The sequence below is a fragment of the Rhinatrema bivittatum genome, chromosome 1 (assembly GCF_901001135.1).
Source record: "Rhinatrema bivittatum chromosome 1, aRhiBiv1.1, whole genome shotgun sequence".
Lineage (NCBI taxonomy): Eukaryota > Metazoa > Chordata > Amphibia > Gymnophiona > Rhinatrematidae > Rhinatrema > Rhinatrema bivittatum.
The window spans coordinates 20,623,228-20,648,880 of record NC_042615.1 but is presented as its reverse complement, the minus strand read 5'-3'; the positions used below and the strand labels follow the sequence as shown (position 1 = coordinate 20,648,880).

The following is a 25,653-nucleotide window of genomic DNA, read 5'->3' as shown; positions in this document are numbered from 1 at the left end:
CATCGGGCACGTAGCCTTGTAGTTAATGATTAGCTTGTCTAAGATGACACTTCTTTAGGGGGGAAAATTCAACTCTGTGCGGGGCTGGGGGGGGGCGGGTTCCTTTTTTGGGTTGTTGAATCAATGTATTGAAATCTATGGGGGGGATCAGAGTCAACCCCTCCTCAGTGTTGTACTTTTTTTCTATGATATAAACCTAATAAAATCGTTTAACCATAAAACACCTTCATTGGTTACCTGTCGCAGAAAGAACAACATACAAAACCCTCACTCTCATCCACAAGGCACTCCACAACCAAAACATGCACTGGTTCTCTGAGCACCTCACCTTCCACAGCTCAAACAGACCCATAAGGCAGCAACACAGAGCAACACTTCCTATCCCTTCCCCTAAGCAGCACAAACTCTGTTCCACTAAAACCCGGGCATTGTCTTTGGCAGGACCCGTCCTATGGAATAAGCTCCCCTCCTTCCTGCATCAGGAACCTTGCCACAAAAAATTTAAACAGAACCTGAAAACTTCCCTGTTTACACAAGCTTACTCATTACTCCCTTCCTCCCCTTTTATTCTATGTTTACTCTGACATAGATATTTGAACACTAAATTAATAAGAAAATTATTACTTACCTGCTAATTTTCATTCCTGTAATACCATGGATCAGTCCAGACAGTGGGTTATGTCCCCAATCCAGCAGATGGAGTCAGCACAAGCTTTGAGGGGGCGTATCCATATATACTACTACCCCCTCTGCAGGAGTTCAGTATCGAGTATATCAAAGCCAGAGTAGAAACCCCCGAAGGATCAAGTTTGTGGAAACAGATAATGAAAACAATTGTAACCGCAACAAGTAAACCGCAAACATCCTACCAACTTGTAGGGAGCTGTGAAAAACAGCGAAAAGAAACGACTGTGAAGACACAGAACACTGCGAGCAAGAAGTAGCGCAGAGCTGAGCAGGATCAAGAACCAAACGCGGTGGGCGTCTGGACTGATCCATGGTACTACAGGAACGAAAATTAGCAGGTAAGTAATAATTTTCTTTTCCCTGTACGTACCTGGATCAGTCCAGACAGTGGGATGTACCCAAGCTTCCCTAAATCGGGTGGGGTCCTGCGAGGCCTGCTCGGAGAACCTGCTCGCCAAAGTGTCCAGAGACCGAAGAGGCGAGGTGCAGACGATAGTGCCTCGAGAACGTGTGTAACGATTTCCAGGTGGCTGCCCTACAAATTTCCTGCGAGGATACCGAGCGAGACTCCGCCTAGGACGCCGCCTGAAAACGTGTAGAATGCGCGGCGATGCCGGGTGGGGGAGTCCGACCCACCCCAATGTAGGAAGCAGCGATGCCGGCCTTCAGCCATCTGGCAATGGTAGTCTTCGAGGCCTGAGACCCCTTCTTAGGACCGGCCCAGAGTACAAAGAGATGGTCAGAGGTCCGGAACTCATTTGTAGCCTCCAGATAGAGGCGCAGAGTGCGCTTGACATTCAAGAGACGGAGAGACTTCGGCTCTGAGGAAGAGAAGGACGGCAACTCCACCGTCTGGTTCACATGGAATGCAGAAACCACCTTTGGAAGGAAGGAGGGAACGGTGCGAAGCGAAACTCCAGAGTCGGAGAAACGGAGATAGGGCTCTCTACATGACAGAGCCTGCAGCTCCGAGATGCGTCGAGCGGAACAGATGGCCACAAGAAATACAGTCTTGAGAGTGAGATCCTTTATCGTTGCGCTGCGCAGCGGCTCGAACGGTGGTCCCGACAGGGAGCGAAGCACAAGGTTAAGACTCCAGGAGGGACAAGGGCCCCGTAACGGAGGACGCATATGCTTGACACCCTTGAGAAAACGAACAATGTCAGGATACTGTAGAAGAGAGCCCCCATCGCTCAACAGCGAACCAAGGGCGGCCACCTGAACCCGTAGTGAATTATAGGCGAGCCCTTTTTCCACCCCCGCCTGTAGAAACTGAAGGATCTGAGGTACAGAAGCCTTAGCGGGTCTCGTGGCCTGGCTGGTACACCACAGCTCGAACACCTTCCAGACTCGAACAGAGGCCGCCGACGTCGATGTCTTTCGTGCCCGCAATAGCGTGGATACTACCGCCTCCGGGTAGCCCCGACGCCGGAGGCGGCGCCTCTCAAAAGCCAGGCCGCAAGACAGAAGAGTTCTGCCTGCTCGAAAAATACCGGGCCCTGATGTAGGAGCTGGGGGAGGTGCCCCAGCCTGATTGGCCCGTCGATCACCAGCTGTAGCAGGTCCGCAAACCAGGGTCGCCTGGGCCATTCTGGGGCGACGAAAACCACAGTCCCCTGATGGCTTTCTATTCTGCGGAGCATCCTGCCCACCACGGGCCATGGTGCAAAAGCGTAGGACAGAAGATGTGGCGGCCACGGGAGGACCAGGGCATCCACTCCCTCCGCGCCGCGCTCTCTCCGGCGACTGAAGAAGCGTGGAGCCTTGGCGTTGAGAGCGGACGCCATCAGATCCAAGTGGGGGGACCCCCACCGATGGACGAGAAGTTGCATCGCTTTGTCGGAGAGAGACCCCTCTCCGGGGTCCAGCAGTTGACGACTGAGGAAGTCCGCCTGGACGTTGTCCACACCAGCGATGTGCGAGGCCGCTAGCCGGACGAGATGACGCTCCGCCCATTGCATCAGCAATGCCGCCTCGAGCGCGACCTGCGGGCTGCACGTGCCTCCTTGTCGGTTGATGTAGGCCACGGTGGTAGCGTTGTCCGATAGGATTCTGACTTCCCGGTTCCGAAGAAGCGGGAGGAAATGTCGCAGAGCTTGCCGGACCGCTCTGGTTTCCAGACGGTTGATTGACCACTTCGCCTCCACCGTGGACCACGTCCTCTGCGTGGCTCTTCGATCGCAGACTGCACCCCAGCCTGCTAGACTGGCATCGGTGGTCACCACCACCCAATTTGGCAGATCGAGGGACACGCCACGGGCCAGGTTCGGCGGATCCAACCACCAGCCCAGACTGTCCCTGGCATTCTGCGGGAGCGGGAGAATCATCTGGTAGTCCTGCGATACTGGTTTCCAACGGGAGAGGAGCGCCCACTGTAAGGTCCTGATGTGCGCGAAAGCCCAAGGTACAAGGTCGATGGTGGACCCCATCACTCCCAGGAGTTGCAGGTAGTCCCAGGAGGTGGGCTCTGGTAACGCAGAGAACCGTCGTGTGTGATCCCGCAAGGATTGAGCTTTGTCCTGGCGCAGAAAAACTTTGCCCAGTAGGGTGTCGAAGGTCGCCCCCCAAAAAAACCCAAGCGTTGCGAGGGCATGAGGGAGCTCTTGGAGAAGTTCACTACCCATCCCAGGGAATGTAGAAACCGTACTACTCGAGTCACCGCTGAGCGTCCATGATCGAATGACTTCGCCCGGAGGAGCCAATCGTCCAGATAAGGATGAACCAGGATGCCCTCCTTCCGGAGAGCTGCCGCCACGACTACCATGATCTTGGTGAAGGTGCGCGGCGCCGGCGCCAATCCGAACGGGAGAGCCGTGAACTGAAAATACTGGTCCAGAATTTTGAAACGAAGGAAACGGTGGTGGTCCGGGCGGATGGGAATGTGCAGGTAGGCCTCCGTTAAGTCCAGGGAGGCGAGGAACTCCCCCCAATGCACCGCCACAATCACTGACCGGAGCGTTTCCATGCGGAACCGAACGACTGGAAGGGATTTGTTGACTTCCTTGAGGTCTAGGATAGGCCGGAAGGAACCGTCCTTCTTTGGTACGACGAAATAGATGGAATAGTGGCCCGAGCCCACCTCTCCGAAGGGCACGGGCGCAATAGCACCTATCTCCCGGAGTCTGTCCAGAGTCAGCTGCACCGCTCCTCTCTTGAGGTCCGAGCCACAGGGGGAAAAGATGAACCTTCCCTGCGGAGGGCAGACAAATTCCAATGCGTAGCCGTGTTTTATGGTATCCAGGACCCACTGGTCCGAGGTGATCCGTGCCCACTCCGCGTAGAAATACGTTAGTCGGTCCCCAATCCTGGGGACAGGGGAGTGGGCGAGACTGGCATCATTGTGAAGACTTGGTATAGGGGTTCCCGGTTCCGGAAGTAGTGCGTGCGGGCCGACGCCCGCGAAAGGAGCACGACCAGGGCTGAGACCTGGGGGCGGATGACCGGGAGCCCGCCTGTCTGTATCCCCTGTAGCGCCGTTGCACTCTGGCTCTGGTCTGAGAAGAAGAAAAAGCTCTGGATGGTCGAAACCTATCCTCCGGCAGCCGATGAACAGCGTTCTCCCCCAGGGACTTGATGATCTGGTCCAAATCCTCCCCGAAGAGGAACTTGCCCCTGAAGGGAAGAGAGCCCAGACTCGACTTAGAGGACGTATCAGCCGCCCAATTGCGTAGCCACAGTAGTCGTCGTGCTGCCACTACCGAAACCATGGATCTTGCGAGGACCCGAAAAAGGTCGTACGAGGCGTCCGCCCCATACGCCACTGCGGCTTCTAGCCGATCTGCCTGGGCAGCCTCATCGGACAGCAGGTTCTGAGACGTGAGGAGTTGTTGCACCCAAAAAAGACTAGCCCGCTGGGCAAGCGAACTGCACATCATCGCCCGCATACCCAGAGCGGAGACCTCGAAAAACCCGCTTAAGGAAAACTTCCAACTTACGATCCTGTGTGCCCCGCAACGCCGCACCTCCCGTCACTGGGATAGTCGTCCTCTTCATGACCGCCGACACTGCGGAGTCCACCTTTGGGACCTTGATGAGGTCCAGAAAATCTTCGGGGAGCAGGTACAGCTTTTCCATAGCCCGGCTGCTCTTCAGGGAGGCCTCTGGGGTGTCCCATTCCCTGGTGAGAAGTTGTAAAAATGAGTCATGAATGGGAAAAGCCCGAGCCCTCGGCCGGAGTGCCGCCAGGACAGGATCTCCCTTCCTTGAAGAAGTGACGACAGCGGGAGCTACTGGGGCAGGCGGGTCTGGTGGCGGGTCCAAATCTAATTCTTGGATGATCTGCGGGATGAGGTCGTCCAGCTCTTCCCTCTGGAAGAGGCGTAGGGTACACGGATCATCCCCCTCCTGCGTGCCGTCCCCTTGTCCCCCGTCCGGGAGGTCAAGTCCATGTCCCGCCGGGTCTGGCACCGCCCCCACTGCCGCGGGCGTGGATCGGACCCGGGTAGGAAGGCGGGAGGCCCCCACTCCCGGAGGGTCGGGGGGGGCCAGCGTCGAGGGCGACATCCGAGGGATCTTAGGAGGGGGGGGGTCCCACAGGTGGTTCCAGCCCCTGCAGATAAGCGGTATGCATGAGCAGGATAAACTCCGGAGATAACCCCGGCCTGCTTGGGTGCGCTTCGGGGGCGGCGTGGTTCCTGCTCCCTGGCCCTGGGTGCTTGGTTCCTGCACCAAAATCGGGGGAACACCCCCGCTGGTAGAGTCCTCCAGGGATCCGTTCTCCCTCGTGGCCTCCAGGGATCCGTTCCCCCTCGTGGCCTGTGCCTCAGGGCGCTCAGAATGTAAAATGGCCGCCGTTCCCGCCAAAAATGGCGGAGTGGCCGGCCCGCACCGCCTGGGCAAAAAAGAGAAATCAGTCAGGGACTGTGAGGTACCTTTCCCCCCGGGAAGGCATCGTGCACAGATGCCATCCCGGGAAATCCGGGACCCCGGGTCTCCGCAGGCCGCACAGCGGGACAGCCGCGGCATCGGGATCGCTGTAGGAGAAAAGAAAAAGCCACGGGGGGGGGGGGCCACGCGCACAAAAGCGCTGCTGCGGGGGGGCCCGGTCGGCCCGCACTGCCCGAAAATAGAGGAGGGTGCCGCGGGGGGGCCTTCCCAGCCACACGACCCACCCCAGACATCTTTCCCTAAATGGCTCAGCAGCCCATGAGGAGCTGTAAAATGGCCGCGGGTGAGGGAGTAAAGAGCGAAGAGGCCGGCTCCACCGGCTTTCGCGGGCACCGGGGGCTGAGCTGTGAAGGAAAAAAACTACAAAGGCAAAACAAACTTACCCCTGGCTGCAACGAGAAATAAACAGCAAGGCCGCAGAGAAGAGACAAGGAAGATAAGCCACTCCCCAGAAGTTGAAAGAACTCTTTTTTTTTTTTTTTTTTTAAACTTAATACAAACTTGATACAAACTTGATCCACAGAAAAAGACAACAACAAGCCATAATCAAGCAAGAAAGTGAAGAAAAAGGAAAAGGAGGGGAAGCCTGATTCCCCTACTCGCATCTGCTGGAGTCAGAAGATACTGAACTCCTGCAGAGGGGGTAGTAGTATATATGGATACGCCCCCCTCAAAGCTTGTGCTGATTCCATCTGCTGGATTGGGGACATAACCCACTGTCTGGACTGATCCAGGTACGTACAGGGAACTAACTTTTGACATTCTTTCTTATTTAATTTTATGTATTTAATCCCAAACTTATTGTATACTGCTCAGTTCAAAGTCTCCGAAGTGCCCCAGTTTTTTCACCCCTATGTTATTTTCCCCTTGCCATGTTCAACATTATATGGATTGCTCTTTGTTCATTGTTCTCTGTAAAGCTCATTGGCTGAATTTTTGTTTACTGTGAACCGGTGAGATGTTCCCAACGTTCATCGGTATATAAAAGCTCCCAAATAAATAAATAAATAACTGCACTAACCACATCCCCTGGCAACAAATTCCAGAGTTTAATTGTGCATTGAGTGGAAAAAAAACTCTCTCAGATTAGTTTTGCCACATGTTAACTTCATGGAGTGCCCCTAGTCCTTCTATTATCCGAAAGAGTAAATAACAGATTCACATTTACCTGGTCTAGACCTCTCATGATTTTAAACACCTCTATCATATCCCCCCCCACAGCCGTCTCTTCTCCAAGCTGAAAAGTCCTAACCTATTTAATCTTTCCTCATAGGGGAGCTGTCCCATCCAGTTATCATTTTGGTTGCCCTTCTCTATACCTTCTCCATCACAACTATATCTTTTTTGAGATGCGGCGACCAGAATTGTACACAGTATTCAAGGTGCGGTCTCACCACGGAGAGAGAAGCATTATGACATTTTCCATTTTATTCACCATTCCCTTTCTAATAATTCCCAATATTCTGTTTAATTTTTTGACTGCCGCAGCACACAGAACTGATTTCAATGTGTTATCCACTATGATCTCTTTCTTGGGTGGTAGCTCCTAATATGGAACATAACATTGTCTAACTATAGCATGGGTTATTTTTCCCTATATGCATCACCTTGCACTTATCCACATTAAATTTCATCTGCCATTTGGATGCCCAATTTTCCAGTCTCACAAGGTCTTCCTGCAATTTGTCACAATCTCCTTATGATTTAACTACTCTGAATAATTTTGTATCATTTGCAGATCTGATTACCTCATTCGTCGAATTTCTTTCCAGATTATTTATAAATATATTAAAAGTATGGGTCCCAATACAGATCCCTGAGTTACTCCGCTGCCCACTCCCTTCCACTGAGAAAATTGTCCATTTAATCCTACTCTCTTGTTTCCTGTCTTTTAGCCAGTTTGTAATCCATGAAAGGATATCACCACATATCCCATGACTTTTTACTTTTCCTAGAAGCCTCTCATGAGAAACTTTGTCAAACGCTTTCTGAAAATCCAAATACACTATCTACTGGTTCACCTTTATCTACATGTTTATTAACTCCTTCAAAAAAGTGAAGCAGATTTGTGAGGCAAGACTTGCCTTGGGTAAAGCCATGCTGACTTTGTTCAATTAAACCATGTCTTTCTATATGTTCTGTGATTTTGATATTTAGAACCCTTTCCACTACTTTTCCTGGCTACAATACTATCTGTCTATAATTGAATAATCATTCCCTTTATGAATGATTCAAAAGCTGTGGGTGTTTTGAAAATGGCCTTTAATTTCAGAAAATTTGGTTAGCTTCCCTAATTTCTCTTAGCATTTCACTGTCCGCCTCACCATCTTGACCAGGTGGACAGTAGTATACCCCTATCACTATAGTTTTCCCCGACACACAAGGGATTTCTACCCATAAAGATTCAATTTTGTATTTAGTCTCATGCAGGATTTTTATCCTGTTGGACTCTCTGCCATCCCGGACATAAAGCGCCACACCTCCGCCCGAGTGCTCCTCTCTGTCATTGTGATATAATTTGTACCCCGTATAGCATTGTCCCATTGGTTATCCTCTTTCCACCATGTCTCTGAGATGCCAATTAAGTCTATGTCATCATTCACTGCTATACATTCTAATTCTCCCATCTTACGTCTTAGACTTCTGGCATTAGCATACAAACATTTCAAAGTTTGTTTTTTGTTTGTATTTTCATTCTGCTTTTTAATTGATATGGTGCTAGAGTAACTGATGCTACCGCTTTTTGAACCAATGGATACTTGCCATTATTTAGGTTTTTTATATACCGGCATTCGTGAAAAAATCACATCATGCCGGTTTACATTCGAACAGGGTGTGCAAAACAGTACAAACAGTACAAAACTGAAATTAGTGCAGAGGAGTTGCAGTTACATTGAAACAGGGGTACTGGAACTGGGACAAGAGAAAATACAGTAGAAAGTTAACTCATAAATTAATAATTATTTATAGAACCGGAGTGGCTACATTCTTTGAATAGGTGGTTGTGATTCAGATGTGCTCTGGGAAGGCTTGTTTGAAAAGCCAAGCTTTCAATCTTTTTCTGAAAGTTGGCAGGCAAGGCTCCTGGCGAAGGTTAGTGGGGATGGAGTTCCAGAGTGATGGTCCGGCTGTCAAGAGAGCACGTTTTCTTGCTATTATATGTCGTGTGAATTTCGAATTGGGTATCTGGAGGGATCCTCTGTAGGCTTCTCTGGTCGGTCTACGGGGGTTGTGTAGGCTGAGCGGGTATTGAAGGTCAACTGCAGTAAGGTGGTAGATGGACTTATATATGATGGTAACGGATTTGTAGATGATTCTGAAGTGAATAGGGAGCCAGTGGAGATGTATTAAGATAGGTGAGATGTGGTCTCTTCTTCTGGTATTCGTGAGTATTCTTGCTGCTGCATTTTGGACCATCTGTAGAGGTTTAGTATATGAGGATGGGAGCCCTAGTAGGATAGCATTGCAGTAATCTAACTTTGTGAAGATTATTGTTCTAAAGTCTTGAAAATGGAAAAGCGGTTTTATCCTTTTCAGCACTTGGAGTTTGTGGAAACAGTCCTTTGTAGTGCGGTTGACAAATGCTTTCAAATTCATCTTGTTATCAATTATGGCTCCTAAGTCTCTCACTTGAGAGGAGAGTGGAATGTTTGGGGGGGGGTGCTGGAATTATTGTTGTTTTCTGGAGAAATTAGCATGAGTTCCGTTTTGGTGGTGTTTAAAATGAGGTTTAGGCTGGCGAGCAGGTCATTGATCGTTGAGTGGCATGATTCCCAGTATTCGAGAGTTTTGATGAGAGATTCTTTAAGAGGAATCACTATCTGGATGTCGTCAGCATAGACAAAGTGTTTGAGTTTTAGTTCGGTTAGAAGCTGGCACAGCGGGAGAAGGTAAATATTGAATAGGGTGCGTGATAGGGAAGATCCCTGTGGGACTCCTACTGGAGCGTCATGGCGGAGAGATTCTTTGTTCTGGATTTTTACTTTGTAGCCTCTGTTATTGAGGAACGTTTTGAACCAGGCCAGAGCTGTACCTGTTATTCCAATGGATGAGAGTTGGTTTATGAGGATGGCGTGGTTAACGGTGTCGAAAGCTGCTGAAAGGTCTAACACTATCAGAAGGAAAGCTTGTCCTTTGTCGTGGCCCAAAATCAGGTAGTCTGTCAGTGAAACAAGGAGGGATTCTGTGCTGGAAGCTTTGCGGAATCCATATTGGGACGGGAAGAGGAGTTTGTTGTCTTCAATGTATTCTGAGATTTGAATGTTCACTAGTTTTTCCATGATCTTGGCTATGAGTGGTAGGTTGGCAATCGGACGGAAGTTGTTCAGGTCAGAGGGGTCTAAGTTAGGCTTCTTAAGGAGAGGTTTGAGAGAAGCCAGTTTGAGATCGTTTGGGTAGACGCCTTGAGATAGAGAGCAGTTTATGATGTCTGCCAGTGTTTGCGCTATGGTGTCCGGGATTGTCAAGAGGAGTTTGGAAGGGATGTGGTCTGCAGGGTGGGAGGAAGGCTTCATTTTCTTCATGAGTGATTGGATTTCTTTGGCTGAGGTGGATTCGAACGCTTCAAGGTATATGGATTTGTTGTTCGTTAGTTGGAAAGGACTCAGGTGAAGCGGGGTGGAATTGGGCAGCTGGATTAGGAGCTTGATGATTTTGTTACGGAAGAACAGGGCCAGTTCTTCGGTTTTTGATTGTGCTTGATTGATGGGGATGGCTGGTGCGTTGATTTGTGTTAAGTTGGACACAAAAGCGAAGAGAGCATTGGCATCGAAGACGAGATCGTGACTCTTGCGCGCCTAGAAATCTCTTTTGGATCTGGAAGTGGAAGTCTTGTATTGGTGGAGTGCCTATTTGTAGGCGGGGAGAGTGCTTGTAGATGGGGCTTTACGCCATTTGTTCTCCTTCTTTCTTAAATTTTGTTTCAGTTCTCTGAGCTCATTGGTAAACCATGGGTGTCTTTTGTGTGGATTGTTGTTAGGTTTTTTTGATACAAGGGGACAAAGCGTGTTCACAATGGCTTCAGTGATTTTGTTCCAGGATAGGAGAGCTGTGTTGGGATTGGTGAGGTCTATGTGAATTAGTTGTGAGGATAGCTGGTTGCTGAGGTCTTCCGACGAGCATGCTCTTCTATATTGGAAGGAAAGTTGGGGCTCATGTACCGGGATGGTTTCGTTTATTGTGAACCTGGTGGAGATTACTGAGTGGTCTGACCAGGGGACCTTCTCGCAGTTCAGATGAGAGGAGTGCTTGATGCCTGAGTTGACGAAGATTAAATCCAGTGTGTGTCCTGCCTTGTGTGTGGGTTCGTTGACTAACTGATTGAATCCCAAGGCTGATAATGCTGTCAGGAAAGCTTCGCAGCTGGGTGAGAGAGTGCGATCGTCTACGTGTAGATTGAAGTCCCCTAGGATTATAGATGGGGCATCCAGATTGATGGTGGTTGCGATTAGTTCGATGATTGGAGAGGTGTCTGTTTCCAAGAGCCCCGGGGGGGCGTAAACTAAAAGAATTTGAAGGTGGTCTGATGTGAAGAAACCGATTTCTAGTTTCGGGTCTGATATGACCGAGTGTTGTGTGAATTCGAGGCCTTTTTTTGTTGCTAGTAAGATGCCCCCGCCTCTTTTTTTCAGTCTGGGGAGGGAGAAGATATTGTAGTTCTGCGTTGGTAGTTGATTTATTATTGCAGTGTCAGTGGGTTTTAGCCAAGTTTCAGTTATGGCACATATGTCTGGTTTGGCATCTAGCAGGTAATCGTTGAGTATCAGGGATTTTTTGGTAAGGGATTGAGCATTGAAAAGAGTAAGGGAGAAGAGGGTGAAGCCTAGAAGTTGAGTGATTGGTGCAATTAGGATAGGCGTAAGGGTTATTAATGAGCGCTGTCGGGCTTGCTTGGCTATGATTCTTGTTGGCCGCGTAAGGCGTTGAAGTATAGGGATAGCGTCAGCTGGACGCATTTTGGCTTGTTGCGACTGGAAATAATGGACTTGCAATGAGGTTCGATGGAGCGCTTGGTTGGACGTAGTGATTTACGGTTGTTAGGCCGAAGAAGACTAGCGTGGGTGCTTAAAGGGGTCAGTTGAGTGCGGTCAGGCAAGGGATGGGGGTGGCACTCCGGGGCTGCACGAAGGGGCGAACAAAGGGGCCAGCCCCTTTGTCGCGCGCCAAAGGCGCGCGACGCCTGGTCGCTGCGGGAGTTTAAAGGGCTCCTGGCCCTGCTGCTATTGGCTGCGCTGCGGGCGGTCCTGATTGGCTGCCGGCCCGGAGGAGGACTGAAGCTGGAGCCTCGGGTCATCTAGGAGCGGTGCCTCACGGTCGGCGCGGTGGGCTGCTGGGGTAAGGGTGTGATTGAGGGCCTTACCCCGGTGGGTCTCGGCGCCGGCTGCGCAGGCCTCGCACGCTCTGCTCCGGACCTGATGAGAAGAGGAAGAGGCTGGATTGCGTCGCCGCAGGAGTTTAAAGGGCTCCTGGCCCTGCTGCTATTGGCTGCCGGCCCGGAGGAGGGCTGAAGCTGGAGCCTCGGGTCGTCTAGGAGCGGTGCCTCGCGGTCGGCGTGGTGGGCTGCTGGGTAAGGGTGCGATCGAGGGCCTTACCCCAGTGGGTCTCGGCGCCGGCTGCGCAGGCCTCGCACGCTCTGCTCCGGACCCGATGAGAAGAGGAAGAGGCTGGATCGCGTCGCCGCGGGAGTTTAAAGGGCTCCTGGCCCTGCTGCTATTGGCTGCGCTGCGGGCGGTCCTGATTGGCTGCCGGCCCGGAGGAGGGCTGAAGCTGGAGCCTCGGGTCGTCTAGGAGCGGTGCCTCGCGGTCAGCGCGGTGGGCTGCTGGGGTAAGGGTGCGATCGAGGGCCCGGAGAAGAGGAAGAGGTTGGAAGGAGGGAGGCAGCGAATTGCTTTTTGCTTCAATAAGGAACTCACCTCCCCCTCCAACAGGGTAAGGTTGGACCTGGTCCCTCTGGATGTTAGATGAGGAAGGGGTGGAAGGCATGGGAATGGAATTCTGTATCCCCCGCGAACAATGTCCAGGACTCATTGAATCGATATGATGTGTTCCCATTGCTGGATGTGGGATGTTATGCCCCCCGTGAATACCTGTTGTGATGGCGGCAAGGGTATCCCTAAAAAGACGAATTTGGTTTGGTGGAAGTTGTAGGCTGTTGGTTTTGAGGAAATTGCGCCCGTGGACTGCCCCTACGGTTTTGGTTTTGTTGGGTTTGTTGACGGGGTTGAGGTTGGTACGGCTGCAGTTGGTACGAGGCATAAGGTCGGCCTGCTCTATGTTGGAAAGGTTGCCTCCTGGGTGGGGCATAGTACCTGCACGATGAAGGGTAAGATTGGGGAGTGGTGAGGGACTGTACTGCTACTGATTGCTCCTTGAGCTGAGCCACGGTTTCTTGTAGTTGGGAACCGAATAAGTTGTCGCCTCTACAGGGCAAGTTGGCCAGTTTGTCATGTACATCCTCCCTAATAGTACTCGCCCTGAGCCATGCTACTCGTCGTGCTGCAATTGCGGATGCAGACACTCAGGAGGAAGTATCAAATCCCTTGTAGACTGTGCGTAACAGGTGACGTATGGCTTCCTCAATGTCTTGCAGTGAATGCAGACCTTGGGTGGTTGGGGTCATGAATTGTGGATCGTCTTTGAGTCGTTGTACACATTCAAAAAGGTACTGTACTAGGTAAAACTGATGGTGGTTGATGCAGGCAGCCAGCATGGTCGCTTAGAAGACACGTTTTGCAAACTCATCTAAAGATCGTGGGTCCCTCCTTTGTCATTGCTGACTCAACGAGAGATGCAGGCGGTAGAGTTGCGGGGGGTGTAATACGGAGATTTCTGCATCTTATATTTTAAGTCTATTTTCCTGGAAACTGCAGGGAGCGTAAAGGGGGTCTCCCACGACTTTTCTAGTACCGTATCTAGCACCGCGTGTGCCGGTAGTGCTGTCGGTTCCGCTGGTAGGTCGAAGATCTTCAATAAGTCAAGGGTGCCCGCCCTGTACCTTCTGACCTTGCCCATTTTTCCCAAAGATTTGGGATATGTGAGATCTTCCGGTGGGGAAAACGTTTCTGTGGGTTCCTCCGCTGGGTCTGAAGGATATCCTGTGGAGGAGTCGGGAGAGGTAGGCTGAATATCTGCAGACACCGATGGAGGCAGAGGGTCCAGTGATCTTGGTACCGGGGCTGGATCTGGTGACAGAATCTGAGGTGAAGGGGACCTCCTGCGCACTGGAGACGTGTGTACCGACGGCTGTGGGGACGCCGCCGCACTACTGGAGTTAGATGCAGGCAACTGGAAGGAAGACTGCATGATATCAAAGAAACCTGATAACGCATGGGAGAGGTTAAAGAAAGCTTCTTTTGTCTGAGGGGGCATAGGAGGTTTGCTCGATGTAGACAGATGTTTAGTGGACATCGCCGCCAAGAGGATGTCCGAGTTAGAGTGTCTCCCTTGGCGTTGAGGTGTATGTGTTACCTCTGGCAATTTTCTTTTCTTGAAGAGTGGTTCCTGAAGTGACTCTCCTTTGGAATGGCAGCAGGAGGCCGAGGATAAACCCGAGAATACTCGAAGGGAAGAAGAAGAGGATGAGGGAGAGCGGGACATCAGTAATGGAACCCCTCCCCCTTCAGATGTGGACAAGTAGTCCAGTGATTCCGGTCCCAGAGATAATGGGACATGCTCTTCTGAAGTTTGTGGGGGGTTTTGAGTCATGGACCCCGGGTTCCGCTGTGCACTGTCCCTTGACGCCTTCTTTGCAGGTGGGAGAAGAGGGTGTGTCGATGGTGTGGTTGAAGCCGAGCCCGGCTTCGGTAGATGCGTTGGCTGCATCGTGGATCTCTGCAACGGTGCCCTCTCCTGCATCTTTGAGGATTGGTGTGTCGGTAGCAAGGCTTTTTGACTCGAAGACGTCGAGTGCGTCGGCACATGCGTCGAATGATGCGTCATCTTAGAGGTCGACGCACTGAGTTTCCGCTTCGGCACCGACTTCTATGAGTGCGTCGGGCGAGAATGTGTTGAGGTTGGCGCCATCGGCGCTGTGTCGCACCGATGACGCGTCATGCGTCAGGGAGCTCCGCCCCCCCGGTACCTTCCGGCGCGTGCGGCCCTTGCTGCGGCCTTGGCTCCAACACCTCCGACGCACTTCTGTGGTGATGTTTCTGATGGCTCGGATCCCGACCCCGGGGAATCTCCTGCCTGATTTTGCATCTGCGCTCCGGCCCCAGCCCGGCGGTTGATGGCTCCACAGAGGACGCTCGACGCTTCGGCGGCGGTGTTGGGGCCGTGGGCCCTGGGGAAGAATGGGCCTCGGAAGGTGGGGCATACGACCCCTTTCTGGCAATCTTTAAGGCCAGCATCTTTCCCGCCCGCCCGTTGTCTCCGGGCTCTTGGGGACATCCGTCCACACTGCGGGGCAGGTCTGCATCGGGTGGTCTGGGCCCAGACACCTGTAGCAGTGGATATGGCCGTCCGTTATGGACATTACCTTCCCACTTGAACAAGGTTTGAATACGGATGGTCATGGGTCCTCTTTCCTACCGTGTTCTGCCATGAATCGCTATTTTTTTTTTTTTAACTATTTGTTTCAAGAAGCTGTGATGCTGAGGAGGTCTGAAGCTCCACGTGCGATCCCGTAAGCGGAAAAACAGACTGAGGAGAGTCTATTCCAGTGCGGGAAACCACGCGCAGCCTCAGAGCAAAGCTCTGACATCACTTTGAAGTTCCACCTTCCGGGCCTGATAGACAGTTCCCATGACAGCATGGCTAATTCAGCCCTGCTATCGACGGGAAAAAGACAGATGATAAATTCTTAGCCATCCCAAAATAGACCAACACACTTCAGCAGGCAAAAACATATGGAGGAGACTCATGCAGCTGTGTAGGAATTCCCACACATCATCAGAGAAGTTTTCTGGGTTTGGTTTTTTTTCCTCTATGCTATAACAGCACATTCCATCACAGCTGTGTCAAATGGCGTCATCCACTTATGCAGCTGTTTTTATACTTGCTTGTTCATGGAGAACATCAGTACCGTCTCCTTTTTAGAAAATATAATTGAATAAAAATTCCATTACTAGTGCTATAGCGCAACAGCACTACAGGCGATCCTTTCTAGAGTCTCCAAATCCTCTGTAGCAGGTGATACAACCACAAAAGTCATAAGCTCAAGCTGCAAGAGATAATGTAGAAGCCATCCCTGCTGTTGCAAGGGAGGCAATAAAGGAGGTGAGGACAAGTTTTCCTAGGGAACAAGGTGAAAAGGGTAAAATGAACCATTGGCTTCTCCTCCTTGTGCCCCATTCTTCCTTTTACTTCCAAAAGGGAATGAAGGGGAGCAATTTAGCACATAAATACACTAAGGAAAACAGGAGGCATGTACAACAATATATTACAAGATCAAAGTATCCTACAAGCTATCTCTTGAAGTCATACCTGGCCACAGGTTCTAGGAAGGACTCCTGGCTAACTGGCACTTGAACACCTTTCTCCCATTCCTGTCTCCAGGGATCTGCCAGCACATAATAGTCATCAGGGTTCAACTGATGGGAGTCATGTAGTTTCATGGCAGTAATGAGATCTGTTCTAAATACCTAAAGAAAGAAAAACATATTAAGTGGTTACATGGTATGGTGCACTGCATTAGCAGTGTCTGGGTAACCAATGACAAGCATCATGTATTACTCAAACACTAAGGTAAGTAATGGTACTCAGGTAAGAGAGTCTTTGTAAACGCTTACAGAAAAATTAAAGAAAAAAATCTGGAAAGCTACATACACTAATGCCGACAGTTTGGGAAATAAAGTCCCGAATCTAGAGGCAGCCATGAAAGAGGCTGACTTGGATGTGATGACTATTAAGGAGACTAAGATACATTTGACTAGGACAGTTGTTCTCAACCTTTTTCTCATCATGACACATCTGACAGACCATGATCACATGTGACAATGCTCATTACAATTCTCGGCCGAAATAAAAATATAAAGGTCCAGTATTATTTTTATTGTTAAGAATGAGACAAGAGAAAGAAGTGCTCTGAACATGTGAGGACTACCATCCTGCTTGTCCTGGGAGAAACATTGAACTCACAAAGATTCTAGGTACCCCAAGACTGGATGAAAACTTACCAATAATCCCTTGGGACCAAGAGCCCCAAAGGAGGACTATTGACACACTCATGCAGCAGCAGAGGGTGGGAAGCTGAGTCCATCTATCTACACTAAGGAAAACAAAATCATCAGGTAATTTTCTCCATTTCCTAGCATGTAGACAAATAGCCTCAGGACCAGTGGGATGTACCAAAGCTACTCTCCAACAGGGTAGGCAGCTACTAGCAGTCCAATCAATACCGGACATGCAAAGCCTGCATCCTCACAGGCCTGCACATCCGGATGATAAAACCTGGAAAAAAAGTGTGTAAGGAGGACCACGTCACAGCTCAGGAGACATCAACAGACAAACTAACCTCCACCCATGACACTGCCTGAGCCCTAGTGGAACAAGGCCCAATCTGAGTAGGCAACGGCTTTTCAGCATCCACATACGTGGCCGCGACTACCTCCTTAATCCAGCAAGTTATGATAGCCCAGAAAGCCAGAGCACCCTGTTTACTCCCAACATGGAGAAAGCAAAATTGCTTACCTTGTAATAGGTGTTATCCCAGGACAGCAGGATGTAGTCCTCACATATGGGTGACGTCACTGACGGAGCCCTATCACGGAAAACTTTGTCAAAGTTTCTAGAAACTTTTGACAGGCATCCTGAGCCCACTGAGCATGCCCAGCATGCCATGATCCCTCAAGCCACAGGGATCTCCCTTCAGTCTCGTTTGTAGCAATAAGCTTTAGCCAAAAATAAAATAAAACGTACCAGACCCAATTCTGCAGGGTGGCGGGTGGGTTTCGTGAGGACTACATCCTGCTGTCCTGGGATAACACCTATTACAAGGTAAGCAATTTTGCTTTATCCCAGGACAAGTAGGATGCTAGTCCTCACATATGGGTGATTAGCAAGCTACAGGCTGAGTCATCCTGGTTTTGGACCAACAGCATACAACTTGTGCAACAGGCACAACAACTGGTGTACTGTTGGGAGAAATGAGGCAGCCTGAAATCACGGAAGGTTGGATGTGGAAGGAGTTGGGATCATACTGGAAACAAGTTCTTTAAGACAGATTGTCCGTAGGCTGAATCCTGTCTTCCTTCCTTGTCCAGGCAGTAATGAGCCACAAAGGTGTGAAGAGAACTCCATTTTGCAGCTTTACATATGTCAGCTATTGGCACTGAATGATAGTGGGCTACTGAGGTTGACATTGCTCTTACTGAGTGCGCCTGTACTCGCCCTTGGAGAGGGAGGCCTGCTTTTTAATAACAGAATTATATACAATCTGCAAGCCAGTTAGACAGAGTTTGTTTGCCCACAGCTTTTCCAGGTTTGTTTTTATCAAAAGATACAAAGAACTGGGTGGATTTCCTATGGGCTGCAGTGCAATCTAAGTAATATGCAAGCGCATGTTTACAGTCCAAGGTGTGTAAAGCCCTCTTTCCTTGGTGAGAGTGCGGTTTTGGGAAGAAAGTAGGCAAGATGATGGATTGATTCAAGTGGAATTCCGTAACTACATTGGGGAGAAATTTTGGGTGTGTACGGAGTACCACTCGGTCATGCAGGAATTTTGTGTAGGGTGAGTATGTGACAAGTGCTTGTAACTCGCTAAGCCTTCTAGCAGATGAGATGGCTATTAAGAATATTGTCTTCCAAGTAAGAAATTTAACATCACAGGAATCCATGGGTTCAAAAGGAGAATGCATGAGCCTCGTTAATACTACATTAAGGTCCCATTCTGTGACTGGTGTTCGGTGTGGAGGTTTAAGGTGAATTAAACCTCTCATAAAACTAACAAGGGGTTGCCCTGATATCGGTGCATCCCCGAAGGTATTGTGATAAAGCTGAGATTGCACTTAAGTGTACCCTTACAGATGAGGTCTTGAGACCAGAGTCTGAGAGGTGCCACAGATACTCTAATAAAGATGATGTAGTGCAGGAAAAAGGGTCAATACCTTTTTGTGTGCACCACATGGTAAACCTTTTCCACTTAGCACGATAGTTCTTTCGTGTGGAGGGTTTGTGTAAAGCTACAAAACCTTGAGAGACATTAGTTCAAAGATTGAGAGGTGACAGAATCAAGCTTTCAACATCCATGCTGTGAGGGATAGGGATTGAAGGTTGGGATGACGCAACCTGCCCTGATCCCGAGTTATAAGAGTGGGTGCTGTGCCCAGGCGAATTGGGACTCTGATTGAGAGATCGAGGAGTATTGGAAACCACACTTGTCAAGGCCAATATGGGGCTATGAGTATCATGGACCCTTTGTCCTGTTGTAGCTTCACTAGAGTCTTGGGTATTAACGGTAACGGGGGATAAATGTATAGAAGGCCTGAATTCCAGTGGCGAGCAAAGGCGTCCCTATGTAAGCGGCTTCTCTGGGTGTGCAGGGAGCAAAAGTTGCCCACTTTGTAATTCAGTTGTGATGCAAAGTGGTCTACTGTTGGTTGACCCCAAAGTTGAAATATCCTGGTCGCTACTACGGGATCCAGGGACCACTCATGAGGTTGGAACCGACGACTGAGGCGGTCCGCCACTACGTTGTGAATGCCTGCTAGATTAGTGGCCCAGAGAAACAGAGTGCGTTAGGGCCCAGCTCCAAATTTGTGCTGCTTTTTGACAAAGGAGATACAAGCCCGTACCTCCCTGTTTATGTACCACATGACTACTGTGCTGTCTGTTTGTATCAGAACAGTCTTGTGGGAAAGGCAGTCCTTGAACGCATGCAGCGCATAACGTATAACTTGAAGCTCTAGGAAATTTATCTGAAATGTGGCTTCGAGTTTTGTCCAAGTACCTTGAGTCTGCAGATGTCCAATGTGTGCTCCCCACCCGAAAGTGGATGCATCTGTAGTTAACGTCACTTGCGGAATCGGTTGTTGGAAAGGTAGGCCTGTGAGCAAGTTGTCCTTGTTCGTCCACCATAGGAGTGAGGACCATAGTTGAGTTACTTGAACTGAATAACACAGTGGTTGAATGGCTTGTATCCATTGGTTTCTGAGTATTCATTGAGTGACTCTCATGGCTAATCTGGCCACAGGAGTGACATGAACTGTGGAAGCCATGTGACACAAAAGAGTGAAACATTGATGAGCTGTCACTTGCTAACGAGGCAAGTGTATGTGCATGGTCTTTTGGGAGGAAAGCTTTTGCCGTTATGGTGTTTAATTCTGCTCCGATGAACTGCAACAGGTGAGATGGTGTGAAGTGGGATTTCTGGTAGTTGATTAGGAATCCCAATGAATGGATTAGATTTACCGTCAGCTTGAGAGAATTGAGAGCTCCTTGTTTTGTTTGGCTTCTGATGAGCCAGTCATCTAGATAAGGAAAAAACATGCACGCCTTCCTTGTGCAAGTGCTACGACCGTCGCTGCTCGACGCCCTCACTCCGCCCTCTTTACCTCTGTGGCGACTCCCTCCGGGTATGATGGACGGTTAGCTGCCATGGCGTCTTCATGCCATCTCCCTCCGGCGTCCTTGGACTGGCATGACCCTGCGGATCCGCCATGTTGCCTGATGACGTAGGTCGCGTGCTCCAAATGATGTACCAGCAAGGGCGTGAACCTCGGGGGCGTTCCCTGAGATGACGTCATCCACTTCCAATATAAAAGGTCTCAGTATTCGCTAACGTATTGAGTTAGCAAGGATAAGTATTCGTCCAAGCTACTCTGCCTCCTCGGACTTACCAGGGGTACCCGCTCCTCGGGGGCCTCGCTTTCTTTTCTTTATTTCAGATTGGAGATAGGAACCGGTACTCGCTCCGAGGGCCCATGTTCCTGAACACTCTGAAGATTCTCTACTGCCTGGAAGCTATCGAAGATATAGACAATTGTGAGTTACCATCGCTCTCTCAGAGCTTTCCCTGGAACCAGGTACTCGCTCCTCGAGGGTCTAACCCTTTCCAGCTACTGAGCTTCCTTAAGACCTTATGTGAGTTTTGTCATCCAGTTCTGGCTATGAACACAGCATATCCTGTCTACTCACTATCTATAGTTTCTTTAAAGCTCAGCAACCTCGGGATCGCTGTTCCAGTATCTGAGGGACTTCAGCCCTGCGGGCATCCGGTAGTCCCTCTCAGGATATCCTCCTGGGGGCGGAGTCATCTACCATTGGCCCAAGGATCCATCTATCTACATTCCTTTACAGCTGAGTGTTCTCTCCAAGCACTCCGCTGGTAACAGTTTGCTACCCCTTCTCCATCAGGAGTCTTCAGCTACAGATTCATACAGATTGCTACTCCACAGTCTATACCTTAACAGTTTGTTAACTACTCCCTCTCTACAGGAGCTGAGCAGATTTATTTATTTATTTATAGTTTTTATATACCGACATTTGTTTAGCAACCTCACATCGGTTCACAATTAACAGAAACAATTAACTAACAGATCAGATTGCTAACTCCTCCTCCCTCAGGAGTGGATGCGTAACAGATTGTTAGCTCCTCAAGGAGAACAGTAACAGATTGCGAACTCCTCCCTCCTACAGGAGCCGTTTCATAACAAATTGCTAACTCCTTTCTGGAGGAGTAGTTCATAAATTGCTAACTCCTCCCTTCTGGAGGAGTAGAGCATAACAGCAAGTGGGCAGCTGTCACTGCCAGGCACTTTGTGAACACTCGAGGTGCTGAGGCAAGACCAAATGGTAGCACCCTGAACTGGAAATGTTGATGTCCCACTAAGAAACGCAGACATCTGCGATGCTTAGGGAATATTGGAATGTGAGCGTAAGCATCTTGAAGATCCAGAGAACAGAGCCAATCTCCTTTTTGAAGTAGAGGTAACATGGTGCCCAATGACACCATCCTGAATTTTTCCTTTTATAGGTATTTGTTGAGCTTCCGGAGGTCCAATATGAGACATAGGCCTCCTGTTTTCTTTGGAATGAGGAAATAACGGGAGTAGAATCCTCTGCCCTGCTGAGGTCGGGGAACTGGTTCCACGACCCTGGCTCTCAGAAGGGTGGATAATTCTTTTTGTAAGAGTTTGGATTGATTTTTCACTGCCCAAGACGAGGTGGGTGGAGGGTACTCTCGATGTTATCGAGAGTACCCTCTGGTCTGTAGTGATGTGCGACCAATTGTGATGGAAGAAAGTGATCAGACCACCTACTGGCAAATTTGGGGTCGGATTGGTAGGTAGGCTTCTGTTCTCTGGTGAGATTTCAAAATCCCGAAGCTGGGCCTGTTTGCGGAGGGGGTTGAGCTCTAGATGCTCTTGGTTGTTGGGTCTGCGATCTTTGTGCTGGCCTTGATGACCTTCCATGGGTAGCAGGAGGATAGTATCTCCGTGGTCTATAATATAGCCTTTTTGAATCCTTCCTTTGAAGTCTTCGTGTGGATGTTTGGGACTCCGGTGGAGAACAGGAAAGTTGACGTAATGTTTCCGAATGTTCCTTCAGCTGGGAGACTGCTTCACGCACTTTATCTCCAAAGAGATTGTCTCCTGCACAAGAAGATCAGCAAGCTTCTCTTGCACTTCTGGTCTCAGGTCGGAGGCCTTGAGCCAGGCCCATCTGCGGGCACTTATGCCTGTGGCAGATATTCTAGATGAAGTCTCGAAGCTGTCATAAGCTGCTCTAACTTTATGTTTCCAGCATCTAGGCCCTTATGGATAATGCTGTTGAAGGAATCTTGGAATTGTTGGGGGAAGAGATTCCGATAACTCCTGAATTTGTTTCCACAGATTACGCTGATATTGTGTCATATAGAGTTGGTAGGACGCAATTCTGGACACTAGCACTGATCCTTGAAACATTTTTCTGCCGATGGTGTCCAAAAGCCTGTGATCTTTCCCAGGAGGATTTGATGAATGAGGTTTAATTCTTTTAGACCTCTTCTGTGCTGATTCTACTACTACTGATTGGTGAGGTAGTTGAGTTTTCTGGAAGCCAGGAATATGCTGGACTAGATAGGTAGCATCAGTCCGTTTATTTACAGGTGGTATGGTGCAAGGATGCTCCCATAGCCTGTGTTGCAAAGTCCACTAGAACTTCGTGAACTGGTATTGCCAGGACTTCCTTAGGTGGATCCACAAACTGTAATACTTCCAGAGTTTTCTGTCTAGTATCTTCTTCGGATACTAGCTGAAAAGGCTTAGTATTAGCCATGTCTTTGATGAAATTAGAGAAAGAGGTCCTCTGGAGGGGATTTCCTTCTTTCCTCCGGAGGAGAAGGATCTGAGAGGACTTCCTCCAAGGAAGAGTCAGAATTTGGATCATCCCAAGTGTCCGATGAACATGGACAAGGAGGAGTCGGAAGAGGAAAGGATGGCATCGATGGCATCGAGGGTTTCACTGGTGGTCTCGATGGAAATAGTGGAGAAAAACGATGGCCATGGACTAGAGATTCCCAATGGACCTGGAGTAGGTTCAGGCATCGGTACTTCCTTTGTTATTTCTTCTTCTTCCATCGGTCTTGGCATCGGGGCATCGGGTGGCTGCACCAGAATGGCACCGATGAGTGTCCAACTTCGCTAATATTGGCGCCAAGAAGGACACATCCGGCACCGGTGTAGGCATCGGTGTCGGTGAGGGTAATGGTGTCAGTGGATGAACCAGAACCGGCGATGGACTATGTGACGGTATCGGAATCAACACCGGTGATGGGGGTGGAACCAGTGTCGGCGATGGAGCTGTCATTGAAGGTGGAACAGTCATCGGTGCTGGCATCGAAGGAATGTCACGGAGTGCATCTCGAACTGCCTAGCGGATATAACCATCCAGGTCCGCTCTCATAGCTGGTGAAATCAGAGCAGCTATGGGGGAAGGCAGTGAAGGTGATGCCGGTATCTCCACAGGTCCCTGTGGAGGTACGGTTCTCGGCACCGATATCGGTGGGGATCACCTAGGAGTCGAAAGCCTCGAAGGACACAGAGACTCCTCTCTCAGAGGTTTCTTCAGAGCTTGTTCAATAATTGTCGAGGGAACTCTGGTTATCGGGTCCAATTCCGGATCCTGAGGCCTCCGGTGTCGATGACTGCTTCTGTCGATGTTAGACGCCTTTTTCAATGGTAGATGTAGACTTTATCGATGACCGTGATGGGGTCGGTGAAGGCCGATCACCTGCTTCATTCGGCAGACGTCTGGTTTTTAGGACGACTTTTCTAATCGCTCCAGCCGGAGACGATTGTGTCGAAATTGAAGTCGACGGCATCAGTTAAAGATGGAATAGATGTTCCATTTTTGCCATGCGCGCTTGTCTGCCTTTCGGCGTCATCTCGGCGCATCTCGGGCACATCGAAACATCATGTCTCTCATCGAGACAGAGTACACACTTGATGTGTGGGTCCATTATGGACATAGTGCGAGAGCAATTCGGGCACTTTTTAAAACCGGTAGCCATAACGAAGGCCGCCAGCCGTCGACGACCTTTTGACTCGGTTTAACAATAATGGAACCAACCAGAAAAAATTTTAAACACTTACCGACGGTGGAAAAAGGGAGACCCCTATGGCGGGATAAGTTTTTTATGAATTTTCTAAACTTTTTGTAGTGAATATTCACCACATAGTGCTCCTATAACCTCGAGGCTAACAGCAGCGCGGAAAAAAGAAGACTGAAGGGAGACCCCTGTGGTTCGAGGGATCCTGGCATGCTGGGCATGCTCAGTGGGCTCAGGATGCCAGTCAAACGTTTCTAGAAACTTTGACAGAAAGTTTTCCGTGATAGGGCTCCGTCAGTGACGTCACTCATATGTGAGGACTAGCATCCTGCTTGTCCTGGGATAACAGGCAACCCGTCTTTCGAAAAGGTTCAGATACCTCCAAATACCGCACAAGTCGCTTGACATCCAAGGAGTGCAACAGGCGATACTCCACCACCTCCCTGACCTGATCCAGGGATGGTAAGGAAACGGACTGATTCAAATAGAGAAATTACTTACCTGATAATTTCGTTTTCCTTAGTGTAGACGGATGGACTCAGGACAAATGGCTATAGTGTACTCCTGATAGCAGTTGGAGACGGAGTCAGATTTCAATCTGATGTCAGTCTACATATATCCGTGCAGGAAGCACTGCTCTTCAGTATTCTCCTCAAAAAGCAATTGTGGATATATGTGTGTTTGATAAACTTGATTAACTTGGACTGGTTGAACTGAACTGATTTCCAACTGGAGACTGCCAGTGCATTCAACCGAGAAACGCCGACACCCGACAACTATGAGTGTCTTAACTAGGGGTAAAGTCTGGCTTACCCGTGCTTGTCTTGCTCTCGGGGATTGTCACCCAAGGTTTCCGGATTTTGGGGCAGCCATAGGCGGGATGCTGAGTCCATCTGTCTACACAATAAGGAATACGAAATTATCAGGTAAGTAATTTCTCCATTTCCTAGCGTGTAGCAGATGGACTCAGGACCAATGGGATGTACAAAAACTACTCCCAAACCGGGTGGGAGGCTGCCCGTGGCCCACTTCGTACTGCCCTTGCGAATGCTGTGTCCTCCCTGGCCTGAACATCCAGGCGGTAGAACCTTGAGAAGGTGTGGATGGAGGACCACATCGCCGCACAACAGATCTCAGCGGGTGACAGCATCTTGGTTTCTGCCCAGGACACTCCCTGGGCCCTTGTGGAATGGGCCTTGACTTGTAGATGTGGAGGCTTGCCTGCCTCTAGGTTGGCTGTCTTGATTACTTCTTTGATCCAGGAGGCTATGGATGCCCGTGAGGCCGCTTCCCCTTGTTTGTTCCCGCTGTGAAGGACGAATAGATGGTCCTTCTTTCGTACGGATTCCGATCTTTCCAAGTATCGGACTAGGAGTCTGCAGGCGTTAAGATGGCGTAGAAGGCGCGAGTCTTATGAGTCCTTATGGTCGTCTGGAGATGGCAGCGAGATGGTTTGGTTTATATGGAACTGAGAAACCACCTTTGGAAGGAAGGAGGGAACAGTGCGGAGCTGTATGGATTCCAGTGTGAATCTAAGGAACGGTTCCTGACAGGATGGTGCTTGAAGCTCGGAGATGCAACGGGCTGAACATATTGCCACCAGGAATGCAGTC

The 25,653-nt window shown here is 49.7% G+C and overlaps 1 protein-coding gene across 5 annotated transcripts in view; it reads right to left on the bottom strand.

Annotated features, from left to right (window-relative positions):
* JADE1 (jade family PHD finger 1) overlaps window positions 1-25,653 on the bottom strand; it is a 545,699-nt gene that overhangs the window by 339,262 nt on the left and 180,784 nt on the right. For all 5 annotated transcript variants that reach the window (XR_003854973.1, XM_029592138.1, XM_029592223.1 and 2 more), the window contains one exon: window positions 15,997-16,154. Coding sequence is in view for 4 of the 5 variants with exons in the window: in XM_029592138.1 (XP_029447998.1) it covers window positions 15,997-16,154 (158 nt within the window). In the remaining variant the exon portion in view is untranslated. The remainder of the gene's footprint in view (window positions 1-15,996; window positions 16,155-25,653) is intronic.